At 39.7% G+C, this 27,358-nt stretch overlaps 1 protein-coding gene across 1 annotated transcript in view; it reads left to right on the top strand.

The window, feature by feature from the left end:
- Positions 1-27,358, top strand: part of NOA1 (nitric oxide associated 1) — a 405,642-nt gene that overhangs the window by 107,317 nt on the left and 270,967 nt on the right. Inside the window, exon 3 of the mRNA XM_044059454.1 lies at positions 20,870-21,081. Coding sequence (XP_043915389.1) covers positions 20,870-21,081 — 212 coding nt within the window. The remainder of the gene's footprint in view (positions 1-20,869; positions 21,082-27,358) is intronic.

Below are 27,358 nucleotides of genomic sequence, written 5' to 3'. Positions count from 1 at the left end.
TACCCTGGCTGCACTGTGTTTTTATAGCAGGGACCACTAAATAGGAGGGCAAGTAGGGCAAGAAGTGTGGGAAGGGTGGAGAGTTTAAGGGGATTAGTTTATACCAGTGATAACCTGATCGTGTGCACCCTGCTGTAAGAGGGACTGTTAGCGGTTAAAGTAACAAATGGAGCATTCACTTTACTTTTAAAGATCCTTTGCTTGGAGCACAGTGTTTCTGATTGCCCTTAGATCTTTTAGCAGCATGTCTTGGTTGAGATGGTGGGGGGTGGGGGTCAAAGATGCCGATCCAAACCACTAATAGGTGAAACTGTTAGGAAGAGAAGTAGGGAGAGACCATAAGCGAAAAGTATACAGGCAGTTCTAGGAGCAGATAAGTACAGGAATATTTATACCAGCATTTGTTACACTACAAATGTAATCTCATTGTATAACATACTCACTAGCTTTATAACAGAATTGAGACTGGGACTAGTTGCAGTTAGATTTATGACTACTCCATATACTAGAACCACCACTGTCACAGCTTGTGTTGAGTTACCTTACAGAGTCTTGGGACACTTTTTGTTTTTTGACAGAGACAGCAATTCATGTGTAAATTTAGAAATGGCTGTCGCTACGTGCTGTGAAGTTATTTAGTTGAATCAACATACAAGGCTCAGTATACAGACATATAGTCTCTAATAACATTTAGTGAGTGAATATAGAGGCATAACAAGTACATACATTTATAACCAGCATTTGTGAGTATGATAACAATCTAGGTGAATTAGTGAAGCTAGTATGATTTAAATTGCATTTAACCACTCTGCATATATGCCTCTTGCTAGTAACAGCAAAGTACCATTTACACACATCAGTAGCGTCAGTCAGTTTTTTGCAGTTTGATCATGTACATGCATTGGTAGGAATAAGCAAACAATGGTTTAACATCAGAAGAAAACTGGCATGGTAGATGCACTCGATCAGGACGCAGATAAAAAAATGGCGCCTTGGTTGGGGAATATTTTTAAGCTAGGTTGGGGAGGGGCTACAGTAATGACATGATTCAGTGTGGTAAACCCCACTCAGAGCAGTAGATCCCAAAGGTAAGTAACACCAAACACTGTATTATCTACCCTGATACCATTGTCTGACAAAATCTCGTCTTTGTATGGAAAATATGGTTGCACTTCTACTGGTAAACTAGATTGCTTTGAAGGCCATCCTCTACTGATAGTGGTTTAGCTTATGGAGAATTGGATATGAAGCTGTGGGCGTTCTGAGCTCAACAAGATGTGTGGAAGAAACCTTTCACTTCCATGACTTGAAAGTCAAGTTGCTCATTGTTATGCTATTCTATTGTTTTTCTGGGCAATCTAGATAAAGTATCAGCAAGATAAAGAAGTTTGCCTTTTGTGTGGACAAGATTGAAATTGTACTTCTGCTGAGTATTATACGTTGTGGTCTAGCTGGAGCTTATGCATAGGCTTTCTCAAAATAGTAACGAGGTTGGTTGGTCAGTTTCAATGTGGATAGGTTGACTGTAAATATAATCATGGAATGTCGAACATGCAGAGACAATTGCCAAAAGCTCTTTCTCAGTTTGGGTATACTGTATCTCTGTCTAGGTAAGAGTTCTCAGTGCACAGGCTACTGGTGCACCCTCTTGAAGAATGACTGCACCTACACTAAATGTAGAAGCATCACAGGAAAGAGTAACTGGTTTATGAACATCATAGTAGCGGAGAGTTGGTGAGTTGGCAATTTTCTGTTTCAGGGTATCAAATAGCCTCTGTTGCACTGACCATGACCAGATTACATCTTTGCATGTCAGCTCTCATAATGGTGCTGAAAGTTGGTTTAAATCTGGAATGAACTTGTGTAGATAGTTGACCATGCTAAAAAAAACATTGTAGGGCTTGAACATTGTCTGGAGCTGGCATCTCGAGAATTGCTGTTTGCTTGGAAGGATCTGGTCGTAAATGAACTGGTAAACAAGTGACTAACATAAGTAACTTCTCGTAGCCTGAATTTGCACGTCCTGATGATTCAGCTTAAGATTCATTTCATGTGCTCTTTCCAGAACTTTCTTGAGGTTTCTGTCATGTTAAGCTTCACAGTGGCTTCCTAGTAGAATGTCATCCACTGTAATAGCACTTGGATAGTCGGGAAAAATTTGCTCCATCACATGCTGTAAGTCTTCACTGGCAGAATTTATTCCAAATGGCATCCTTGGAAATCTGTTTCTTCCAGATGGTATACCGAATGTGGTTAACAAAGATTTTCAGTTGAGCAGAATTTGCCAAAATGAATTCTCTGCATCTAAGACTGAAAAAACAGTGGCGTTTGGCATGAGGGCAACAACCTCTTCGACTGCACATTGGATGATGAGGCCTTTTTAATGTTTTGTTCAGATCTCTTGGATCAATATATATTCCAATATCATCTAAGCATTTCTTATGAGCTACCACCATGGAGGTTACCCATTCAGTATGTTCTTCTACTGGAAAAAAATTACTCCTTGCTGCACCAGTTTGTCTAGCTTGTCTAATTCGACTTTGACTCTGCTCTGCATAGCTACTGGAACTTTCTGTGCTGGTCTGTTAACTGGGCTGAACTCTGGGTCTAACTTCATAGAGTACACAACTGGTAGTTTGCCTAGTTTATCTGCAAAAATATCAGCATAATCAGAAAAAAATAGTTTAGATGAAATTTGAGCTGTTGTCATGCAGGCTTACTTGGTGAAATTCTTTATTAAATTAAATCAGTCCTATTTTCAAACCATCTGTGAGGTCCAGTAATGACTGCACATGTCTCTTGACTACAAAAATTGCAGTTCATAGCTGTTCCCAGCAGAATAACTTGAAAACACTGTTGAGCCATCTGTTTGAATCTCTTTACCACTGTAAGCAACAGGCTTCGCACACTTTGTCAAATCAAGTTGTTCTGTAGCCTTTACTGTAGCAAATGTTTCTGCTGACAACATTGCACTTCGAGCCAGTATCTACTTTGAGCTCTGCTGGATTCCCATTAATCCAAACTGTACAAAAGATCTTCTTTGCCCACAAATCTACTGCATTGACTGTTACACCAAGCATAGAGACACCATCAACGTAAAAAGTAGGGTTGTAGCTTTCTAACTGATCAACTTGGCTCTTGGAATGACCTCTCTCTCAATAAAAGAACGTGCCTTATTTGATTTACAAAATCTTTTGAAATTGTTCCACTTATTGCAAGAGTGATGCTGCTGACCAAAAGTTAAGCACTTTTCTCATTTGAGTTTGTGATTACCACCACAGTTACGACAGTTGACTATAAAGCTGGGTGGGGGCACGTGTTTTGACTTTGCTGACTCACCCTTATGTTTCACTGAGCATGCTGTGGAGTTTTCTGGAAAGACTCTGGGTTTCCCAGGGACTGTTATAGGAGCTGCAGAAGCTGTCATTTGCGTGGGCCTGTTTCTTTAACCATGTGCTGCATGCTATCAACATAAGCTTTGTCACTGTGCCTTCTACAACTATTTTTATTTGTAAGCATACTTGGGTGCTTTTCTGTAAGCTTGTACATCTGGCAAATCTCAGTGGTCTTATTTAATGTTAAATCACTGTCTCAAAGCAAAATCTTTCTCTCTCTCATTATTAATACCACACACAAGCCCATCATTTATCAATTCCTCTCTCAAATCATCAAATCTGCACGTTTTAGCCTTGTTTCTCAGGTCAAATATATATGCTGTAAAAGTTTCACCAGGGTTTTGATCCCTTGTGTAAAACGAGTCCTTTTCTATTGTAATATTCGTTTGGGGGTTGCACATTTCTCTAAATTTACATTTTAAGCACTCAGGTTCTTCCTTTGTTTTAGCTGGAACCACTGTATGACAGTCTACCCCCTCCTCTGCAAACACAGCAGGTGCATGCACAAATGAACACCCTCTTTCAATGGCCTCTGATCCAGATAAGTTAAGCAGAATAAATGCTTTTGTACATGCTTCTTTGTCAGAAAAAGCAGCCTGTATGAAAATATTGTATTCCTACTCGCTCTCCAATTTTCTACAATATTGTTATCAAACACAAGCAGTGTGGGTCTGAGAAACCCTTCAGCTGTACACACAGATTATAGTAAAACACAATGCAAAATGTCCCTCGTAATTATGTATGAACATGCACACACACACCAGGTACTTGTAATAATATTCAGATGCACAATAAATTCTTCGAAAGACTGTAGTCTACAAAATATGCTTTGAAGTAACAGTACTTTGCAAAATATTCTTTGAAACAACTGTACTTTGCGAAATAATTGCACTCTAATGCTGCACACAATTGAAAACACTTTGCACACTGAATACTTTGAATAGTTTTAGTTGATACAAAAAAGTAGTGTACAGTGAAAAAAGTCATTTTTCCTTTTTTGTACATTTTATGTGATTCGGATTTTGTTTCAAATACTTTCATAATTATTTCAAATATTTTTATCAGTATGTCTTGGCTTTGGACATTTTGTATAATAAGAAATTCATTTTGAGCGTTCTGAGTACTTCGCTTTATGTCTATAGCAAAAGAAATAATTTAAGCAAGGCTTAGTACCTAGAATTCATTTCTGACCTGTCTGAACAGTAGGGATGATCCACTCCTATATATTCCTCCAGATCTAACCAGTTGTCTCATGGTTGTAACTCTGGAACCCATTGTGACACCATGTCACTCTTTTATGTCCATTAAGAAGACGTTGAGGCTTGGGTGTTCATTTAAGTAGGTTATTGTATACAAATGCATCAGGATGAATGGCAGGAACATTAAACTGTCTAACTACAATACAGTACGTGCATGCTCACACTCTGGCTGCTCACTCCAAATGGCTCTCTTGCTTGCATGTGCTGACTCACTGGAAAGCTCCTTAAAGGTACATCTCACACAAACTGATCTACACTCAGGTTGCAGTCAGTCAGCAAACTTGGTCAGCCACCCTTCTGGGGTAATTTATATTAGATATCTGCAAAATAAATGCTAAGCATTAGAGGGCCCAGCAGTGATCCCTGTGGTATGCTTTCACAATCTGGGATCTGTTGGGTAGCCAAGTTTGTAATCCACTGGATAACAAAGGGGTTTTCATTAAGTTGGTTTAATTTTTTAATAATACCAACATAGAGGATATTGTCAAATGTCTTGCCCAGCTCAAGATAATCTGTGTGCACTGGGTGAGCACAGTCTACAGCCTCTAAGTTTTCAAAGCACACTAGGTTAAGGAGTCGGAACCTGCCTTGCTAATACATTTCCTTTAACTTTGGCACTGGAATATGTGGTGATGATATAGATGAGGTTGGTGCATTGCTGGACAGTATTCCTTAATTTCCTGGAACAAATGAAGAAAGACTTGTATTTTCCTTTTGTGTATGTAGCGACCTTAAGCTTTGTACTATGCTTTACATTTTCTGATGGTACTCTAAGTTCTTTGCTGGCATGTTTGTAGTTTGGTCATGAGATAAGGGGGTAGAGATTGAAGGTCTATATCAGCATTTCGAAAATGTAATAGGTCTAATCACTAAATTCACTAAATGTCAAGCTGAAATGATCGACCTATTACATTTTTGAATGCTGATAAAAAAAATAGAGGGTGTAGGCAGGGGGGCAAGCCCCCTTGCACCCCTACACCCCCCGTTACTTAAATCTACCAACTCCGAGACTGCACTACATTGAGGTAAACGGAAATCTCCCCTTGCGGAGATTTCCGTTTACCCGTTCGATGTTCTGCCCTTTCAGCATTCTCAATACGACAATATCAAATTCGAGGGGGAGGGTGGCCTAATGGTTAAGGTGTTTGTCTTACAAACACAAGGTGCAAGGTTTGAGTCTCACAAGAAATAACTGGCTAGGCTAGGCTTAAAATGGCTCACAAAGTTAAGTTAGTACCTACCTACCTATGAACCTATGATAATTGTCAGCATTTGAGATGCTGATAGGCACCCGAGATTTCTTGCAACCTATCAGTATTTTTCTCCATTTCTTATACAGTTTATTGATGTGGGAGTTCACCAGAAAAGTTTATTCCTAAATTTACTGTTTTATGTGTAGTAGAGGGGTACTGACTTTTTATGCAGCTTTTGAGGTGCTGGTAAAAATCAGAGGTGAATGTGGCATCCTTCTCTGTTGTGCCCATGTGCAGGATATTGTTAGGATTTTTGCATAGATCTTCTACAAGCTGAAGTATGTTTGCCCTAGTAAAGTCCTTAAATATGGTCTCATTTGATGTTGTGATGGTGCCACTAGGCCTGACAGAGAATTATGACTAGGTCATATTTAGTTAGTGATGAAGATATCTGGGTGAGGTATGGGTGGAAGCTAGCTTGATGAGGACCAGGTCTGATGCATTAGAGTCTCTGGTGGCTAGTTTTACAAATTGTTCCCATGCTTTGGTGTTAACAGTATTTTAAAAACACTGAGCATGTACATTTTTAGAGGTGTAAGTATGCTAGTAAATGGTTTGGTAATTGATGTTCCCAAGCAAGAAGGTATTTACTTTGATATTTAACCCCTCAATGGTGTTAGGGTACTTTCCATGATTTTTGGAGGACATGTAGCTAGCAGTGAAGTAATAGCTGGATTTTGCTAATGGTGATTTGAATCTTCAGGAGCTTCAAACTAGAGCTGTGAGTAACTTGACATGAGGTGATGGTGTTTGACAAATATAGGTACTCCCCAACAGTTACCCAATGGCCTGAAGGCATGATAGGTGCCCAACTCTGGTATATGGGGAATACTGTCATTGCAGTGAACCATACTTTAAGAACTACACAGATGTGCATGTATTATAGTTGCAGAAGGGCCTCAAGTTTGTGCATTGTATTTAGACTCTCTTAGCATGTTTGAGTTTGTGTTTTATATGTAGGAATGCCCAGTAGGGGACCTTTATATATAAGGAAAGGAATTATACCTGTCTTGTGGGAAAAGTAAACATTTTTAATTTAGGGTAAACAGAACATATATATGTGTGTGTATATATGTGTATATATATATATATATATATATATATATATATATATAAAAGGATGGAGTCGACCAATGTGTTAGCCAGAATGCTGAATGTCAAGTATGAGAGGTGTAATCCATCCCTGGCAAAATAGGATAGCTTGCATACACTCTCATCTCAGGCCATCACATACTGGATCCCCTTAGAATGGCATTAACTACTTTGCCAATTATCTTGTCTTTACATATATATACACATATATATATATATATATATATATATATATATATATATATATATATATATATATATATAGGCAGCTTTCTTGGTGAAGGCAAAATACTGTCCAAGACTGTTGCTTTCCTGTTCTTTAACAAATGCATACCGAGTTTCTTAATAACTGTCAGCGTGTCCATCTGGATCCAGCAGCTGCAGTCATTCAGTCCCACATGGGCCACCCCTAGTTCATACTCCTATTTGTCTGATTTAAAGGCCAGTAGGGCCCTCGTGAGCTCATGGATCCTGACCCCAGACAAAGAGCTTACAGCTAGTTGTCTAGCGAGTGTGGAGTCTGTATGACTAAACATTTCCATGTATTGAAGCAGACTTAGTGGGATTTATGGGCTTAATTCTGCTCTCCTGGGTGAGCTGTGCATATGGGCAGTATGTGTGAGTGATTAAAGGAGGAGTAGGTGTTGTCTTGTGCGCTGCAGGCTGGGATGTTTTAGGATGTATTTTTATACATTCATAGATTGTTACTAGGCTAACAACCCAGGGGGCCTTTCTAAGTCTAGCCAAGTTTTCCTGAAAGAATAATTGTGTCTTGTATCCAAATAGGACACTGAAGTCAAGGCATTTACAAGCTGCCTGTGCCCATAAGGGACATGGGTGCCAGGCCTGGAGTACATTTCCTTTTCCCCTTCCACTGGTCTATGTTGCGCTGAAACTGGGTAATAGACTAACTCAGCTTCACATGGATGGGAAGCCTGTTCCATAGGAGGAGCAGTCTCCGGGGAATGTATCTGTCTCTCCAGCATGTTCTGTTTAAGTCCAAGACAAAATTCATGGAGAAGAGTGGGAAGAAATTAAAGCGTTGCTAACTCAAACTTTAACACAGTAAGGGGTGGGACAGCCAATTTTGACTTTTTTAGGACTTGCTAGTATGCGCTGATGAGATGAGACTGGGAGTAGCTTTGAATGTCAAATGACAGTAGGGGTGGGCAACTCAATAGCCAACAAGTTTAAAAGCACAACAGCCGCAGCAGTCTTGAGGAGTTTCTGCTTTCCATTGATTAAACTTTTTTCATGTTCTGTTTACCCTAAATTAGAAATTTTTACTTTTCTACTTTTCCCACAAGACAGGTATAATTCCTTTGTGGTCAGTGAAGGAAAAGCAAATATTAACTGACCCAATCCAAGAACTTTTAAAACTCCCAAGAAAAAAACTTCTTTAAAACAAAATTTTAAAATAAAAACAAACTGCAATAAAGTAAAAGTAAAACTCACAGTGCTACAGTAGAATTAGAGGAAGTAGCAAGAAATAACGAATAGATGTATTCCGCAAGTGAAGAAATCCAACAGTTGCATAACCCCAGTATTCCTGGAGCAGTTGCAGCTCACAGTAAAATTCAGCTGAAAAATCAAAAATGCAGAATTTTATAAGCAGGAACCCTTTTTTTCATAATAATGCTTGCATCAAATGGCACCGTGTACCCCCCCCCCAGACTAACACATGCAAATATAACCTTTAACTTTTCAGTTAGAAAGTAAGAGGTGTGTGTGTAAATATGGGTCTTTGTCAGCTGATCGAGTTTTCTGAAACTCTAACTCCATATGGTTGAGACCACATGATTCAGTTTTTGAAGAATCAAAGCTTTTGAATGGAAATCGCTGTACAATGAGGATCAGGAAATGTAACCTTTTCCTCACTGTTGTGCTATCTCAGAGTTGGTATATATAATTTGCAGGGGGTGTAGAGGTGCATATGGTCTCGTCTATTTTTTTTTTTTTGAGTTTCTGAAAAGTTTGTTATCTAACATAGACCCATATACACACACACACAAAATGTTTATAAATATTTGTGTAGACAAGCATACATATACACATTCAAAGACATGTGCGTGCGCGCATACAACAGATAGTCTGAGCAGGAAATTGACAGAGTTCTCTGGAAGTTTCGGTGTTCACAGAGTGAGCTTTGTTCCATTGATCCACAGTTCATTAAAATGCTAAACAAATCCTCATAACTTAGTCTACTGCCCCACTCAGATCTTACTTGGTTAGAAAAATCAGTAGACACTTCATTGCAGTCACAGATTTTAAGTACGTGCAGTACTTTGTGACTTTCATATTTACCTTTTACTACTTTGACTCGTCTTGATCCATTTATTCAGTCTGTGTAGTTTAGTATCTGAAAAAGGAATTATAAAGTGGTGCCAAATCTTGATTTTGTTTTACTGCAGACCACAATATTAAAGAACTGCTGCATCAGTTACTCCAAGCACTTCATGTTCTGTGCTGATAGAATGATATACATGACTCCCTCACCTGCTCAGACTTGAGGTGTCTTTTTTGAGAGATTTATGCAAATGGTAACAATGGGTATATTCCATTTGTGAGGTTATGTAGATGCTTACTTCCCACATGAACAGAAATAAGCTTAGTTTACTATGTAGTTATTGGTCTTGTCATTTCAAAACTTGGAGATTTTGAGGAGGAAGTATGGTCGTTGCAAGAAAAGACAAATTTCTTTTGCTTCTGTTTCATATGAATCCAAAGATTATACTCAAAGCCTGTTTTTTAATGCATCTGTTAACAAGTAAGTCCACTGGACACTAGTACTCCCTTTTTGGGGACAACTCAGGGAAACTGTCTGATTTAGTTACTTGCTCACAGTCCTGTAGTAGGTAAATGGAAGTAGAAGGAATCAAACTCTGTACTACAGTAATAAACATGTTAAAAGCTCAGAGTCTTAATCTTGCGCACTAACTGCTAGATGGTGTTTTCTATGATCTCAGTGACGTCACTTTTGGGTCTGCCAATGTGCTGATGAAAGAAATTGCATCTGAGGCTGAAACTGCTGACATGTAGCACTAAATTGTTTTTAGATTTCCATTTTGACTCCACTTTTGCCTTTGCGTTTGACAATAAGCTTGTTCATTAGTTTACCTGGAGGAATACATACTGAAGTTATCATGAAAAGGCCACTTGTAACCAAACTAAAACAGCTTTTCATGTGGTCTGGAACAAGGGAGAAAATGACCCCTTTTCATCACCACACCCTCCCATATTGTAGTTCTTTGTGCATTAATTAGTTTATAGCTCAGGTGATAATTTACGTGCATCACTTAGCCATTTCTGGCTACTGTACTCGAGTAGCAGTTACTTGCTGATCCAGTGTAGAATTACCTTTATCTTGAAACAAATATTCACTTCCAAATCACTCATAAGTAAAGCATACATTTTTCAGTTTACTTTGGTATTGAGTCAGCCTCTTTATATGATATAAAATATTTCTCATAGCAGCTGCCATTGCAGCCTGCTGCTTATTGGAACAGCATGATTTTTATTCAATGGACCACACATTTTGCTACACTTGAGTTGTAATCTCACACATTTGTGATATGATTGTGCCAGTACAGTGAGGGTTTTTCTTGCAAACTGTGCAAACTGTGGACTCAGCTCGAGATTGGTTTACTCAAAGCCAAGTCAGACATAAAGCTGATTGTCTTTCGCTGATGTCCAGACATCGTTGTTTAACTGTCCTACTGCAACACTTTCTTAATGGGCATTAAGAAGCATTATCTTGTAAGTACAGCATCATAAGCAACATTTGCATTGCATTTTTGCACATATACTGCTTGGTTCCAGTAATGGTGCAAGGTTTTATAACTCTTCCCATTTTATCTTTTTAATTTCTTTTCCAGAGTTGTCACGTTTTTCATCTGTAATATGGGTATGTATACATTAGTAGCAAATTTAAAAGAAACTGCAGTAAGTTTCCACTGTAGTTCTCACAATTTTCATTCACTCCAGCATTACTTAAGTTGCTGAATTTCTGCCTCATCTTTAACCTCGCACCTCCTAATGAACATTGTTCTGTACTTTCTTTTCCAGAAATTCCATTTATTTCTCTGAAATTTGCTCCTTCCTTTTTCTTAAGATCCAATCTGTAGTTCTGTCTGCTTTACAATATTCAATACTTCAACTACAGTTTATTTAGATTTCTATTTCCATTTTCTAGTAATGTTTTTTTTTTTATGGTCAGCCAGTAAAATTAAAGTTAATAAGGCCTTAATATGTCTAGGCAATTCAGATCCTATGTCCTAGCTCAAACAAATCATTTCCTTCATTAGAACAATTTGCGCCCCCCAACAAACATTTATGTCGAAGTACTCTGGAAGAGAGTTTCAAAACTCCTTACATATTGTTATATTCCCCCAAAACATATTTTTTCCCCCCACCACTTTACTGTTTAACCACTACGATTCCTCTGAAGCACATTGACCCCACCCATTGATGACATATAACAGGTCTATAAATAATTATAAACTCCTTCCTCTTATCTTATCACTCTTAATTCTGCCATACTTTCTTACTAGCTATGAAAATCTCATATTCGTAGGTTTCTCTTATCCAAAATGCCAAACCAAGACCCCCCTATCTCCACTGACTGCGGAACTTGCCCACTACTACACTACCCCAAAAATTATAAATTCCAACCACTTGCTTCTAAAAAAACCACTCCAATCAACACCAAAATCCAAATATGAACTAAAACTACTATTCAAAGTTATTAGATTACTAGCGTATCTAAGAAAAAACATAACCAAAGATGGGGACATCCATCTTAATCCAGGCCCAACCTTAACTCAAAATCCTGCAAGCCCACCACTCTCCCACCAACTGGTCAACTCCCTCCTAATATGCCACTTAAACATTAGAAGCCTAAACAATAAGATACATAGCCTGCATGCTGTACTAGCCACATACCTCCCCAACATAATGTGTCTATCTGAAACATGGCTCCGGCCATCAACCAAAGACAATGAGATCCTGCCTCCTGGTTACAATATACTTAGGGCAGATAGAGTAAAGAAAAGAGGAGGTGGAATAGCCGTCTTATATAATAGCACACTTAACATCATAACTAACCCTATACAACCACCCCAGGTCTCTAACGCTGAAATACTAGCTCTAAAAATTCTACTAAATAATCATAAGGGCATTAACCTAATTGTCACCTATATTCCCCTGGGAACAATGTAGAAACACTAGAGGTCATTCTACATTGGATAGCCAACAACTACCCTCAAGAAACCATTGTCCTGGGCGATGTTAATATTGACTGGAACCAATGCACAGCACAGTCCAACCCCATCCCTGTTAACCTACATGGATTCTCTCAGATAATATCATCTACCACACGCACAGGTAACAATAACCAAAAAGAGAGTATACTAGACTGGATACTCACCAACAGTCATCCCCAGAACTATATGTCTGGAACTCTTCCTAATGATCTTAGTGATCACCTGCTCACATACATCATGAAAGACAAAATTAATTGTACAAGCTTACCTATTTATAGGTCTATCAGATCCAAGAAAAACTTTGACCCAACTAAATTTCAACTTGAACTCAAATCATGTAACTGGACAAAACTAAAGTTCCTTCCCCTTGATGAGGCAGTGTCATCATTTAACAATTCATTCCTTACTATACTTGACTCGCATGCCCCTAAACGCTCAATAAGAATTAAAACTCAACTAGCACCCTGGCTAACAACAGACACCAAAACCAAAATAACAACTAGAGACAAAGCGTGGGATAAATGGCGCACTACCAACCTACCCCTAGATCGTATCAAATTCCAACAACTTAGAAATGAGACTAAAAAAGCCATCATACTAGATAAGAAAAATTAATTCTACAATCTGCAACATAAACATCAGAATAACCCTCAAAAGTACTGGGCAGGCATAAATAAACTTCTCCAACCAGGCAAATCCACTACTCCGACCCCAGGAACATTATCTGACAAGAGCCAAGAAGATATAGCCAATTCATTCAATACTTTCTTCACAGAAACCATCCAGTCATTAGCTAACCAACTTTCTCCTCCCCACACTTCTATAAACACTATACCCGACTCACCACTCTCTTTTAACTTCCAGCCAGTGTCCACATCCTTTATCAGATCCCTTTTGAAAAAACTGAAGCCAACCACCCTTTCAGCCGATCTTCTGCCGGCTGAATACCTGCAAATTGCTGCAGATGTCGTAGCCTACCCTATCTCAATCCTAATTAACAGAACCATAACCGAGGCCTCAATTTGGAAAATATCCTATGTTATTCCACTCCACAAAGGAGGTTCATCCACAGAACTATCCAACTATAGATCTATAGCCATACTATCACCACTTGCCAAAATTATGGAAAAGTGCATGCACAACCAACTAATGCTCTATCTAACCCAAAATAAACTACTGCTTGAGACTCTCAACATGGATTCAGACCCCATCATAGTACAACCACTGCCCTCCTCTCTTTTACTGAAAACATTAATCTTAACCGGAATAATAAAAAAATATCCTCCGCTCTCTTCCTGGACCTATCGAAGCCTTCGATATGGTAAACCATCAGTTACTTCTATATACTTTAAAAACCCTGTATCTAGATACTCCAGCCCTTGACTGGTTTCAAGCTTACCTCGCTGGGAGACAACAAGCAGTAATGTGGCAAAACAAGCTCTCCTGCCTACTACCAAATACCATAGGAGTTCCTCAAGGTTCCATATTAGGACCTCTCCTCTTTTCAGTCTTCATAAACGACATCCAAACAGTCATCCCTGAAGCCACCTGCATTCAGTATGCAGATGACTCGACTATAATATGTTCCAATGCCTCTCTTGCAAATCTACTAACTACCACCCAACATAGCTTCACCAAAGTCGAAAACTGGCTTGCCAACCATCTCCTGATCTTAAATCCAAACAAAACCAAGTTACTTCTCTTCTACATAACCAATAGATCTCCGACTGAAAACTTCACTATAAAATCCAATAATGGGACCATCATCTCCCCAGACACCTATACAAAGCTATTAGGAGTAAACATTGACAATAAACTCAGATTTGATATACATATCAACCAAGCCATTAAGTCAGTCAACAAGAAATTTGGGACCCTATATAGAATTAAAGCCTTCCTTACCCTGAATGCCAGGGCAGCCACAGCCCGTTTACACCTTCTCTCTAGCCTACTATATGCCTCTCCTGTCCTCACTCACCTTAACAAATCTGATCTGGCCAAGCTCTCATCCTGCTATAATCACATTGCCAGGTTCGTTACAGGCCTACCCTACAGAACACACCACTGTACTAACCTGAAAAAACTTGGATGGATAGAATTCCCACACCTTCTTCACCAGTCCCAACTCATAGAGGCCTTCAAAATCCTTAAACAACCTGAGAATACCCCAGCACTAAAAAACTTAATGACTCCCTACTCCAATCTAAGCTGCCTTCGCTCAGCAAACAGACTCCTTGTTCAAACAACTAAATCTCTCAACCTAGGTGGTGACACGCTATTTGCCAACACCACTGGTAAAATATGGAACTCTCTCCCAAATAACATCACGCTTGCAACTTCTCTAAGTCAATTCAAAAATAGTCTAAAACTCCACTTCAAGTCACACTGGCTATGTCCTTGCTCAAACCCAGACTAGGTCTGTGCCATTAACTAAAACATAAACAACTAGCTAAGATGATAAGTACTTTGTATACTGTGATAAAGAAATGTGTATCCTGTCTAACTCTGTCATTATACTGCCTACCGTCCTTGCTAATATGTTATTAATGTTACATTTGTAGTAATCACAGAAATAGTAATGGCAGTCTTGTACTTGTATGTAAATAGCCTATATTTTTGTTAAGTTCTTTCAGCTCATTTACTGTACCTAATTATCAATGTAACTCTGTTGGAGCTTTTCTCCCCAGGCCTCCACTGAAAAAGGACATGTATCCAGTCGGACCATCCCGGTTAACAAATGTAAAATAAATAAATAAAAATATTTCCAGTTATTTCTCTCTTCCTCACTATATCCACCATTTGTTGTTGACCTGCAGAAAGGTCTTCTGATAGATCCTTAAATTTACAAATCCTGTATATTATAGCAATAACCCACGCCTGGGTGTGGGTAATGCTGGATTTATCCACGGTTGGCGTGGTTTGGTCCCGAGAGCGAAGCCCGAGGGACCAAACAAAACCAACCGTGGGTAAATCCAGCATTACCCACACCCAGAAGTGGTTATTATATTAATGACATTATTTAAGAAAAGAAATAATTACTTTTCTTAAATAATGGCATTGTATAATGCCTCTTTACTGCCCTTCTGCAGCTGTTTGGTATTCTGCGGCAGTTATGATGCACTGCGCGCCTGCGCAGTACATCAGAACTGTGGGCAAAAGCAACGGAGAACGCAAGATCTCCGTTGCTTTTTTTTACTGTCTCGCTATGTTAAATGGGTTTAACATAGCGAGACAGCTTTAAAATAAGCAACAGATATCTCCGTTGCTTATTTTAAAGCTGTCTCTCTATGTTAAACCCATTTAATATAGTGAGACAACTTTAAAAGCAATGGAGATCGCAAGATCTCCGTTGCTTTTTACACACTGTGTCGCTATGTTAAAGGAGTTTAACATAGCGAGACAGCTTTAAAAAAAGCAACGGAGATCTCCGTTGCTTTTTAAACCTGTCGCTATGTTAAACTCTTTTAACATAGCGGGACAGTCTTTTATACTAACGGAGAACGTCCGGGCGACCGGACCTTTTTCCGTTAGTATATTGAGGGATTTACAACGGGCACGCTGGTTGGGCTGATCAATCAGCGTGCACGTTTTACGGGAGGCATTGTATAATCTAGCAATAACCCACGCCTGGGTGTGGGTAATGCTGGATTTACCCACGGTTGGCGTGGTTTGACCAAACAAAGACAACCGTGGGTAAATCCAGCATTACCCACACCCAGAAGTGGGTTATTGCTATTATACCACGGTGTTAGTTTGTTTTGTATTATGTTTGTATTGTTGTTGTTTGTTTGCTTTTTTTTGTATTCTTCCACTTTTTGTGAGATAAAATAGTCCACACTTTCAGTTTGTGTTTATTGTTTATTTCTGTTTTAATTTAAATACATGTTATTTTTTAGTTTTTCAGGAAATGTTAGGAAAGGACTAGGTGGTGCTTGGTATAATATAGTTTAAGCAGTGTAGAAGTTTATAACGTGTAGTTATGTTTTAGTAGTTATAGGTATGTTGAAATGTGGTGTAGTTTTAATTTGTATTAATTTTTTTAAAATATGTACTTTTACTATTTGGTCACTAGATGGTGGTGTTGTATGCGCTTTTATTAGATGTATGCTGATGTGGACGTTCGGTATGGTGTGTGTTTTTGACTTTGCGAGGGATGTGTGGTGTGTTTTAGTATGTTCATTTTGGAGTTGTCTTTGTATAGGTATTGTAGGGAATATAGGTAAGTGAATGGTTTCATGAGAATGCTTGGTTTTATTGTGTTATAAGTGGTGGTTATGTAGTGTGTGTGTGATGTATTTGCGACTGCATGACTTTTTATTTTTTTAGTGTTCGAGGTGAGGGAATGAGGAGTGTAGTATGGAAATTGGTTAGTTTTCTGTGTTTTCGTTAAATTGTTGTGTGTTTTGGGTATTAGATTTACTTTACTTTACTGTTTATTTGCTGTCGCCGCATGATATTTAGCGGCCGGACTTTTTGCGCTGTTTCTTGTAGGATTTACTATGTGCACGCTGGTTGGATTAGCCAATCAGCATGCACGTTTGTCGGGTTTACGATGTTCGCATGGTATAATCTTTAATAATGGCTCCAAACATAAAACAAGTAACAGTGTGGAATCGGGACAATCCTTGCGTTGTTCCTTTATTTAAGTTCAATTAATCAGAAACAAGCCCTCGCACCTCAATTCTTGCCTCCAGCCCTTCATACAACCTCTTTTATTAACTTTGTTATTCTGTCAGGGAACGCAAATGCTAACATTGCCCTACCCATAAAATTCCAGCTGACTCTCTCAAAAGCTTTCCCTGCATCAAGACTCTTCGATTATAGTGTTGTTTTCTTACATTGTTTCCCTCTGGATCATCATTGTTCTTTTAATGTTGTGATATCTTTGCATGCCTTCCACAAAATAACACTGAACCATATCTGTCAAGTTTAGCACCTTACCATTCTTTTAGCTAGTATAGACATAGACTTTATAATCATGAATTAAAATTGAAGCCATTCTGTAGGAAGCTTGATCTGAGGGGTCTCTATCCTGTTTCGGCAACACAGCCACAACAACATTCTTTCAAGCTGCTGCTATCACTTTCCATTTTTTTTTAAATACTGTTAGTCTTCCAAATCTTTGCCATTTTCTTCACTCGTAAGTTCCAGATTTTCACAGGAATGCCGTCTGTTCCTGGAGACTTCTCTGCTGGTTGATTGCACGTCACCATTTTTATCTCTTATCTTCCTATCTTATCTATTCATTATTGAGCCTTATTGTCCTCTAACTTTGGCATAATTCAGTCTTCCATAAACATTTCCATTTTGTGTCTTTTTTTGGTTTCCTCATTCCTCTCCACAGTTTTTCATGAAAATTCTGTAACATCTCTATCTCTGGCTATTTTTTCTTGCCATAGGCTGCCTGAAAGATTGTTTATATAGAGTTTAATTGTGTTTTCACCTACTAGAGCTACCCTAGCAGTAAACGGTAAGCCACTATAATTATTAAACCATTTCATAGGATCGTAGATCATAGGATCATAGAAAGTTACTAGGCTATTGGCCTTGAGGCCCTTACAAGCCTAGCCAAAAATGTAGCCATTTTCCAACAAGTCAGCACCCTATTCCACTGTCCAGCAGGGACACAAGTGGAATCCCAGGGGTGCATTTTCTCTTCCCCATCCAGTTATCCAGGTTGGACTTAAAAAGAGTTAATGAGGTACTTTGCTTTATGTGTAGAAGTAGTCTATTCCACAGCAGGGGGAGTCTCTGGGACACAAATCTGTCCTGCCAACAAGTCCTATTGATGTCACAGACCAGGTTGAGGTAGAGTGTGTGGGTTACACACGTGGAGCTTGACTTACGAATATGCAGCAGTCCCATCAGTGCGGGGTCTAAGATTGCTTTGTATGCCAGACAGAGGTCACATTATTGTCTGTAATTGTTATGGCCTTATTAACACCATTTCTCCAGCTGCTAATATATTTGGAAAAATATCTCACAATTAGATGCTACAATATGTAAACAGGAGGTGCTTTCTGCTGCTCCAGATGGATTTATAAAAGGATTTCATATAATTGCATATACATGTACAGATAACGGCATTATCTTTTCAAACACAGAGCATGGCCTGCTAACTACTCTAGTATTTTGAGACATAACATCGGCATTTAAAACTGCTAATAACCAACAACTGCTATAAAAAAATAAATGCCATAAGTTTTGTTAAAGGAATAACAAAATACCAATGTTTTGTTCTCATCCCTACCTTTAAGTACCTATATTCCAATAATCTCTGTAATGCATTATGCCTGCACATAATGAGACTTGTCACTCAGTCTCACAGATATAAAGTGAAAAGTGTTTTGTTTATAATTATAAATTGTAAATATCTGGTTCACAGCATATTTGCTTCTGCTACCACTTTAACAGGGTAATACGCCGCAACTGAAAAATCCTTTAGGTTTTTGTATACAGTGTACTAAAATATGCTTCTTTTGTGGTAAATTATATGGCATTTGTCTCAAACTGTTGAGGACACTGAAGACACACACAGACTGTTTAGTCTTCTCAGTGTTAAGGCTTATGTAAGCCTGCAAAATACCAAATTTTATGTAAGAAAAGATTGGCTAGGCTTCCTTACAGACCATGGATAGTATCCTCTTTGTCTTCCCTGAAAAACAGCCGTTATCCAAGAGGAATTTAAAGGTCAACAAAAAGAAAAGTGCATTTCTAAAACATAATGTGATGGGTTAGCGTGGAATGTGAAAGGGGATGATGCATTTTGGTTTAATACAAGTGGGAGAAAATCTGATGCAATGATATGTTCACCCCTACTGTATTTGGTCACAGAAGTAGCATCTTTTAACTTCAGTCAAGCATCACTATAGTAGTGGACACTTGGCTGTCTTAATACAAGGAAACATGTTCAGTGCTCCTGACCAGTTCTAAGAAATTCCAACTCCTCTTCAAAACCTAGGTTAACATCACAGAGAGCCTTTAATATTCATAGACGGTGTATGACAAAACACACAAGTCCTGTCTGCTCAGTAGTGTATAGTGTTACAATTAGCATAGCAACTGAAAACATATTCATCTGTTGATATAGGATGGGTGTAATGTACATCGTTAAGGACATCCATACTACAACCACAGTTGAGGCAAGGAAATGTTCCCGGCCCTGATCCACCACCATTCCTCCTAGAAGTCGCATCTTCCCAACACAATCTTCTCCCCAAAATCTTTCCATCTCTGTAAGCAAAACCAGGCTGTTCACTAAGAACCTGTCCAAGCTCAGGCACAGTTAAAAGTGCATTCCAATTCCTTTGCATGATGCACTCCACTTCCTGTGTTCTATTATTATACGTAGTAAAACATCTGTTTATTATTGTTCTGTCTTGAACTGAGAGTTAAATACGGATGAAAAATCATGCATCTGACAAATGGATGAGATGGCCTTAGAATTTGTTGATAGAGGGTATAATAAAGATATGGTACAGCAAATTATGAATTATGTTATCAAATGGAGGGCAGATAAGATATCCCCATACTTTAGTTTTAAGGCTGATGTTGCACAATAATTCAACTCTGTTTATTATTGCTCTGTCTTGAACTAAGACACATTACTAAGTACAAAGAACACAGGAAGCAGAGTGCATCATACAAAATAATTCAAATACACCTTCAGCTATGCCTGAGCTCAAACACATACCTAGTGAACAGCCTGGTTTTGCTTACAGAAATGGAAGGAATCCAAGGAGAAGATTGTTGCAAAGATCTGACCTCCAAGAAAAACAGTGGCAGCCCAAGGCCAGGAACATTTCCCCGCCTAAACTGTAGCCGCTGTAGGGCTATGCTTACCGATATACATTACACTCATCCTATATCAAAAAAGTACAGTTGTGTACCTACCATAAATGTAGATGTTCGAGTGTATTCACTGTTGCAGTCATTACACCCGGGCCACCCCGCTGGCAGGCCACCCGCAGTCGGCCCGAACTCCAAAGTCCTGGACCAGAGTCGGTTGCTGTCGCCTCCTCCCGGACGTCAGTGCGCCAGCCTAAAGCATATATCTTTGGAATGATCGGTTCTCACAGCAGCAGTTTTATTTTGTTGACTGCCATTTACCCTGCTGTTTCCTGTCCACACTGCCATATGTGTTTTAGTGGAGCATGTTCCGTATCCCTTCTTTAGGGCTTTATAGGACTGCAGCAGGAGAGACTTGGAGTGGTTGCTCATGGTTCTTTGTACAAATAGCATTAACTACAGTAACCTGATACCATCAAGAAAAGCAATCCCAAAGTTATGTACCTGCAATTTGAAACCTGTAGGTGTTTGAGTGTCATTCTTCAAAAGGTTTACTGTTGCAATAAGCGCAGTAAGTGCTATTGTTTAACTGTACATTTATATCCGATTTGTGTAAACACTCTGCTGATGTTAAGAATCTTTTTTGTATGGAAATCGAAGACTGCATGAGCTTATCTTCCTTGTCTGGTGAAATTGATTCTGTAATGTATGGAACTGATGCACATATGTGAATCTGCTTATGTGTTTTTTGTCTGTATCTGTATGCTAAACTAACCTGCACTGTATGTTTTTAATATAGTATACTTTTTGTTTTTCATTAGGCAGAATTGGTAGGACGTTCCACAGCACTCCTTCAAAGTCAAAAGGTGAAGAGATGTTTGAATTCGACCCAGATGCACTCTCCTTAAGCAGTGAAGAGGAGAAACCAGAGTGTTCCCATTTGCACACATCCTTAGAAGTAGCATTTACACCAAATGAGCTCAAATTTGCACACTGGTTTTACGATACTCCTGGCATTATGAAAGATTATTGTGTAAGTTTATAAGTTAGTGTACTGAAACTGCTGACATTAATCTGTACACTACTACTATGCAGTACTGTATATTGGTGGAGTTGTGGTGGTTTGTCTTAAACAGCCTTGCCTTCCACTGTTCCATTATTCTGTGGTGTATGATTGAATTTAAATCTTTATCTGTGTCTTCTACCCATGCCGTTTTCTTCTTTCTCGTCCTTCCTCTCTTTTTAATGAAGTTTTATATTGCTCCTAGTTCTGATAGTACGAAGGCTTCAGTATAATTTATAGGTGCATTTAACATGTCTGTGTATTCAGACAAGCCCGTGTTGCCAAATGCCTAGATATTGTGTCATTTATCACTGTTTGAAATGCGCTGCTAGGGAGACTAGTGAAGCTCCTTTTGTTTCTACTTCCACTGGTGGGAATCTATCCAATACTCGTAGAAGGGTTCTGAATGGTAGGGACCCAGTGCAAGTAATAGTTTTTGGTGTAGTGCCGCATCTGTTTTTGACAGCTTGAGTATTGTTTGTGAAATTCCTGCACCAAGCTTTGCTGGTAAAATCTTTGGTCTTTGAAATGTGGATTTTGCAGCCTTCTGGTGACACATCTGCAGCTGCATGCAGTAAGACTGATTGCTCAAGCTGTTCATTGCTACACTGAGGTAAGCCTTCTGCCATTTGCTCTGCTATGATATTGGAAAAAGAGGAGTACTTATTTTCAACTGTTTCTGCACTTCTGTTTTACTGCATATATGTTGAATCTGTGCAACTGTTTTTAGTCTCCTTTTTGTTGTCTGTCAGAGCTGAATATCTGTTACTGTTTGTGACCTTTGGAGCTTGTCGTGAAATATTTTGTCTAGAGAGGCCTAGCTGTTCCTTTATGGGAGAGAGAATCAATGTGGTTTGATCTAGCTAGACGCATTCCTGCAACACTGTTATTTTGATTTGATAATTTGCCTGGTTTCTGTTTCTCTGCCTTTAATAGCCAGTGTTTTAAACCGGTTTGCTCAAGCTGTTCAAAGCTACAGTGAGATAGACCTTCTGCCATTTGCTCTGCTGTGATATTGGAAAAAGATAAGTGGTTATTTTCAACTGTTTTCTGCACTTCTCTTTTAGTTTCATCTCACCTACCCAGCTGCCGTTGTGGTCTTAAAGCTTGGTGGGTTTGAGTTGCTTGCCTCTAGTATAAAGTTGCTCATTCTACTGTTTATAATGAGAACTTTGTAAAGGCCCGCCCCTTTAGCTTGTCAATCTTGAATTATATTATCTTCTGTCTCCTCACTTTCTACTAAAAAAAATGTACCTGTTCCTACTTCATTTTGCTGCTTGTGCCTAGGAGTTCAACTGCATTTAGTTTGCCATGATTATTACTGTTTGTTGGTGGTAGCATCATTTAAATTAATGACAGTATTCTACTGAATTGCTGCTTTATTTGTGTTGTCTGTTACTGTTGATTGTGAGCTACTGTTTTAAAGCATTCTGCTGATTTAACTTTATTTCATTGCTATCTACTATAATTCATTACTGTTTAACTGCATTTTACTGCCTTTCGTTGTTTAACTGTGTTTTTTCATACTGCGAGTTGTATTCTTTTGAGTATGTGATTAATCTTTGCTTCATTGTGAGTTTTTTTTACAGTGTTCTTAACCTTAACATTGAGTAGCATAGTCTAGATACAGGTCAGCTGCACAGTTTTTAACCTTTTTTGAGGTATTCCAGCTACACATTTTTCCCTTGGTAGCACTTGTGTTATCTAGTAGTAGTACTACTTTTAGACCTTCCTCCCTTTACTCTCTTAGCTCTTTCAGTTTCTGACAAATATGGGTGGACAATTTCCTACATTTTCTCCTGCAGTCTGGTTGATATGGGCATCCTGAGACAGTGTGACTACTACTACCACCTAGGAACACCATTTGTGAGATGCAGTTACATCAAGCACCTAGTGTTGTTGCTCTCTCCCCCACAAACCAGTATATTGGACACTGAAAAGGTTGGCAACATGAACACCGCACCTGCACAGCACAGTTCTGTATATGAGGAGGTACTAACAAAAGCACACCCAAACCAAAGAGACCTCTGAGACGTAAACACATGTGAACTCCATGGCCTACCACACCATACAGAGTCCACACACCTGTCTCGCAGCCACTAAGGCCCCAACATATTAGTCATAGGCAACTCCATTGTGAGACACACAGATGTACCCCTCAGCAGGCTGGATAAGGGGAAAGTCATGGTTAGTTGTTTGTAGGGTTCCAGAATCCGCCATATCAGCAATGCACTCAGGTCTCTCAACAGGTACTGTTATGACTCTCTCATAGTCCATGTTTGAGTGAATGACTTGAGATGTACCTCCCTGGACTGTATGAAGAGAGACATGATCGAGCTCACTGAATGTGTCCAGGGCAGGTATGTTTCTAGTCTTAAGCAGCATTCTACTGTCACCCAAAATGATCCCTCAATACAAACAGAAAATGATTGACTTTAACAATTGGCTTAGTTTTTGGTGTCATTCCAAGGGAATCCAGTACTTGACAGCCTGGGATGAGATGGTTGACAAACCATGATGCTTTGCCAGAGATGGCCTACATCTGTATCCCTTGGGCTTCATGTTCCTGACAAAGGCTCTTGCCTCCCCACATAGTGCCTTTTTTAGCCAATGCCATGAGGTCAAAGCAACCAACATGAAAATGTCATTAAAACAAGTTAAAGGTCATGCTGCTAAACGCTAGGTGTGTAAACATGAAACTGCACTTATTGCAAGCATTCTTAACCCTGGAAGAAGCTGACATTTGTGCAGTCACAGAAACCTGGTTCAAAGCTGTGGAGAGTACCCCAGCCATACCAGATTACTCATCCTATCATTCATTCAGACCCCAAACAGACATCTTTAGGCTGGTCAAACAGTATGGTGCCCAGGAAACACTCCAGGTGCAATTAACAATTGACAAGACACGTCTCCAAATCTGACTTGAGATGCCCGCTCTACCTATCTGGACCTCTTCAAATCTGTCAAGATTGAATCCTTTACCCTGATGCTCGGTGACTCTAACTATCCAACCATAGATTGGAAGAAATATTTAAGCCAAAACACAAATGCCCAGAGATTCTTCATTAATGCAGATGCATTGGACCAGTTGGCTGACACCCTTACAAGAGTTGAAAATATCTTTGACTTGGTATTAACCAATATGAGTAACTACTGCAGCATTCCTACATTGTCTTCATCCCTGGTAAGATCCAACAATCCCTTTCGAAGTTACCATCTCCCCTGACCCCCCCCCCCCAGCTAGGGTCAAACAAAAAACTTCTTCAAAGCTGATTACAACCACCAGTGGGAATGTATAAACAGCTTCACAACCCCCTCCCTCTCAATAGGAACTGGCACATATGTCCAAACCTACACCAAAGTACTATATGGGCATTTATATAGCTGCATGGAATTAGAAATACCAGACGGGATGAAATCCTCCTCCTCAAGGAAGAGTAAACCTGTCTGGTAAACATCTGCAATAAACATTATAGTAAAAGGAAAACAAATGCTGTCCAGGACCAAGAAGGAGCAGGTGCCTAATTGGAAGTGATTTCTTAGCCTGAACAAGCAAATAAGAGCACTAGTGAAATCCTCCAAAGCAAACAGAGTCCAGACTGGCCACATCTACTAAAGACAGTCATAAGGCCTTCTTCACATATGTCTGCAGTCTCAAGGGAAGCACCCAGATCTGCTCAGAACTGGTAGTCAAGGACACCACATACACAAACTCTGTAGATATCGCCAACCACTGGCAAACACGTTCAGTGAAAACTTCACTCCTCTGTCCCCCCATTAGTAAAACATGGAATCCCCAGTACCTGTTCCCCTACCCTTAGCTCTAGGGAGCAAGTCATCACTGCCCTCCCAAGGGCAAAAAATACGGCCTCCATGGGACCTGTTAACATCCTAGGCTGCATCTTACATGAACCAAGGCAGGAACTTGCAGGACCATTAGGCACCTGATTCAGCCAAAGCCTGAGTACCGGCTTTATCCCAGATGAGTGGAGGATAGCTATTGTCATCCCTTTGCAAAGGTGGAGCATCCACAGATCCAGGAAATTATAGACCCATTAGCCTAACTAGCCTGATCTGCAAGGCCATTGAGTGGATTATCATAGACCTCATTAACAAGGGCATTGGCAACCTCCAGACACTTGATCCCACACAGTTTGGTTTTGTCAAGGGGAGGTCATGCCTGTTAAATTTGGTCGACGACTTTGAGACTGTCACTAAGGCCATAGATGAGGGGAAGACTCTGCACACCCACCTACCTTGACCTGGCCAAAGCCTTTGTTACTATTCCCCACTCGGGTGTAATGGATACGCTCTCTCAACTAGGCATCAATCCATATGTTACCAGATGGGTGGCAAACTGGCTTACTGATGGAACCCACCTAGTCAAAACAGGAGAAGCCACTTAAGTAGTTGATCCGTAACAAGCGGTGAACCCCAGGGATCGGTCTTGGGGCCTCTGCTGTTTGGGATATACTTCTCAGAGGTGTAGGCCAAATCTAGTGGGCTATAGCTGACCAAGTTTTTAGATGACTCCAAGCTGGGTGCTGTCATCAATTCCCCTAGTGATCTGAGCATCCTCCAAGAAGGTCTCACCCAAACAAATGACTGGTGCCAGAAACATGGCCTCAAACTGAATGCCAAAAAATGCATCATCATTCCTTTTGGAGAGAGTGACGTCCCCACAAATTATCACATGGATAATAAGGTACTAAGTACACAATCAGTTGTGACGGAGTTGGGCACCCAGGTTGATAGCAAACTGATTTTTGACCACTGTTTTGCTTCCATTGTACAAAAAGCTTTCTACATGGCCCACCTCATTAGTAAGGTTATCTCATCAATGGACAAGGTGGTAATAACATCCCTGTATTTTTCCCTTATAAGACCCATTATTGAGTACAGTACCCCTTTCGGCATATACCTCACAAAGCACATGCAGCAGCTGGAAAGACCACAGAGACTCCTCACCCGGAGAATCCAGGGCTTCAAACATCTACCCTACACAGATAGGCTAAAAGCCCTGTCCCTCTACTCAGTTTCCTACAGACTCCTCAGAGGTGACCTCTCTCTGGCATACAAAGCAGTCTTAGACCTTGCCCTGATGGGACTGCTACATATTCGCAAGTCAGGCTCCACTTGGGTAACCCACACGTGCGACCTCAACCTGGTCTGTGACATCAATAGGACTTGTTGGCGGGACAGATTTGTGTCCTAGAGACTCCTCCTGCTGTGGAATATACTTCTCTGCACGTAAAGCAGCGTGACTCATTAACCCTTTTAAGTGCAACCTGGATAACTGGATGAGGAAGAGAAAATAAACCCCTGAGATTCCACCTGTATCCCCGCTGGACAGTGGCATAGGGTGCTGAGGAGTTGGAATCTGGGCTACATTTTTGGCTAGGCTTGTAAGGGCCTCAGGGCCAGTAGCCTAGTAACTTTCTATGATTCTATAATGAATTTATTTTCTACTTTTTAGAATCCTTTCCCCAGTTGTGATTAGGGTGTACTGTTGTAGACCTGATGAATAGATTTGTGCTTTACTTTGTTTTGCCAAGTTTTGCCAGGAGCCATGTTGTGTAATTTAACATAGTGTACTGTTGATCTGTGGCTCAAAGCAGTCTTGGTGATAATTCAGAATAGTTATTCATGGAGCAGCTCCTTATTTTCCTTCTCCATTTGCTTGGAGACTTAAAATGTGTATTCCGTACCTCTTTCTTCAGTATAAGATGAGCGCTGCATCTGAGCTGCTCTGCTTCCCCAAAGGAATTAGATTGCCATAGGACTCTGCCATCTGCATTTTATTCTTATTTTATTGCTGCAGCTTGTCATGTACCGAGGCTGTCTGGAACTTCTATGTACAACCATGTGACTTAAAAACCACTTCAGCTAGCTTATTAGCCTTAAAGCTGCATACACAAGCTGTAATATATATACATTTGTGTGTATGTGTGCGCATGAGTGAGTGGTAGCATGCATTTTGTTACAGTGACGACTGTAAATTAACCTTTAGCACTACACTTTAGTATTTGAGCTATTTAAATCAAAAGTCAAACCTTTTTTGTGTATATTTAGAATATTAAAAGCTTTCACTCTTTAGGATCAGTCATCTCTAGAGCTTTTTTTTGTTTTAAGAGTTCATTACTTGAAGAATTGTACAGGACTGTGTACGTAGTACTTTTGGATTTGCTTTGGGAGCACTTCTTGCTGAATTACAGTTTAATTTGGTGACCCATATTCAGGGGCCAGT

The sequence above is a fragment of the Protopterus annectens genome, chromosome 17.part0, assembly GCF_019279795.1.
Source record: "Protopterus annectens isolate FY-2018-M chromosome 17.part0, PAN1.0, whole genome shotgun sequence".
Taxonomy (NCBI): domain Eukaryota; kingdom Metazoa; phylum Chordata; order Ceratodontiformes; family Protopteridae; genus Protopterus; species Protopterus annectens.
The sequence above is the reverse complement of the archived record's forward strand: the minus strand, read 5'-3'. Positions and strand labels throughout refer to the sequence as shown.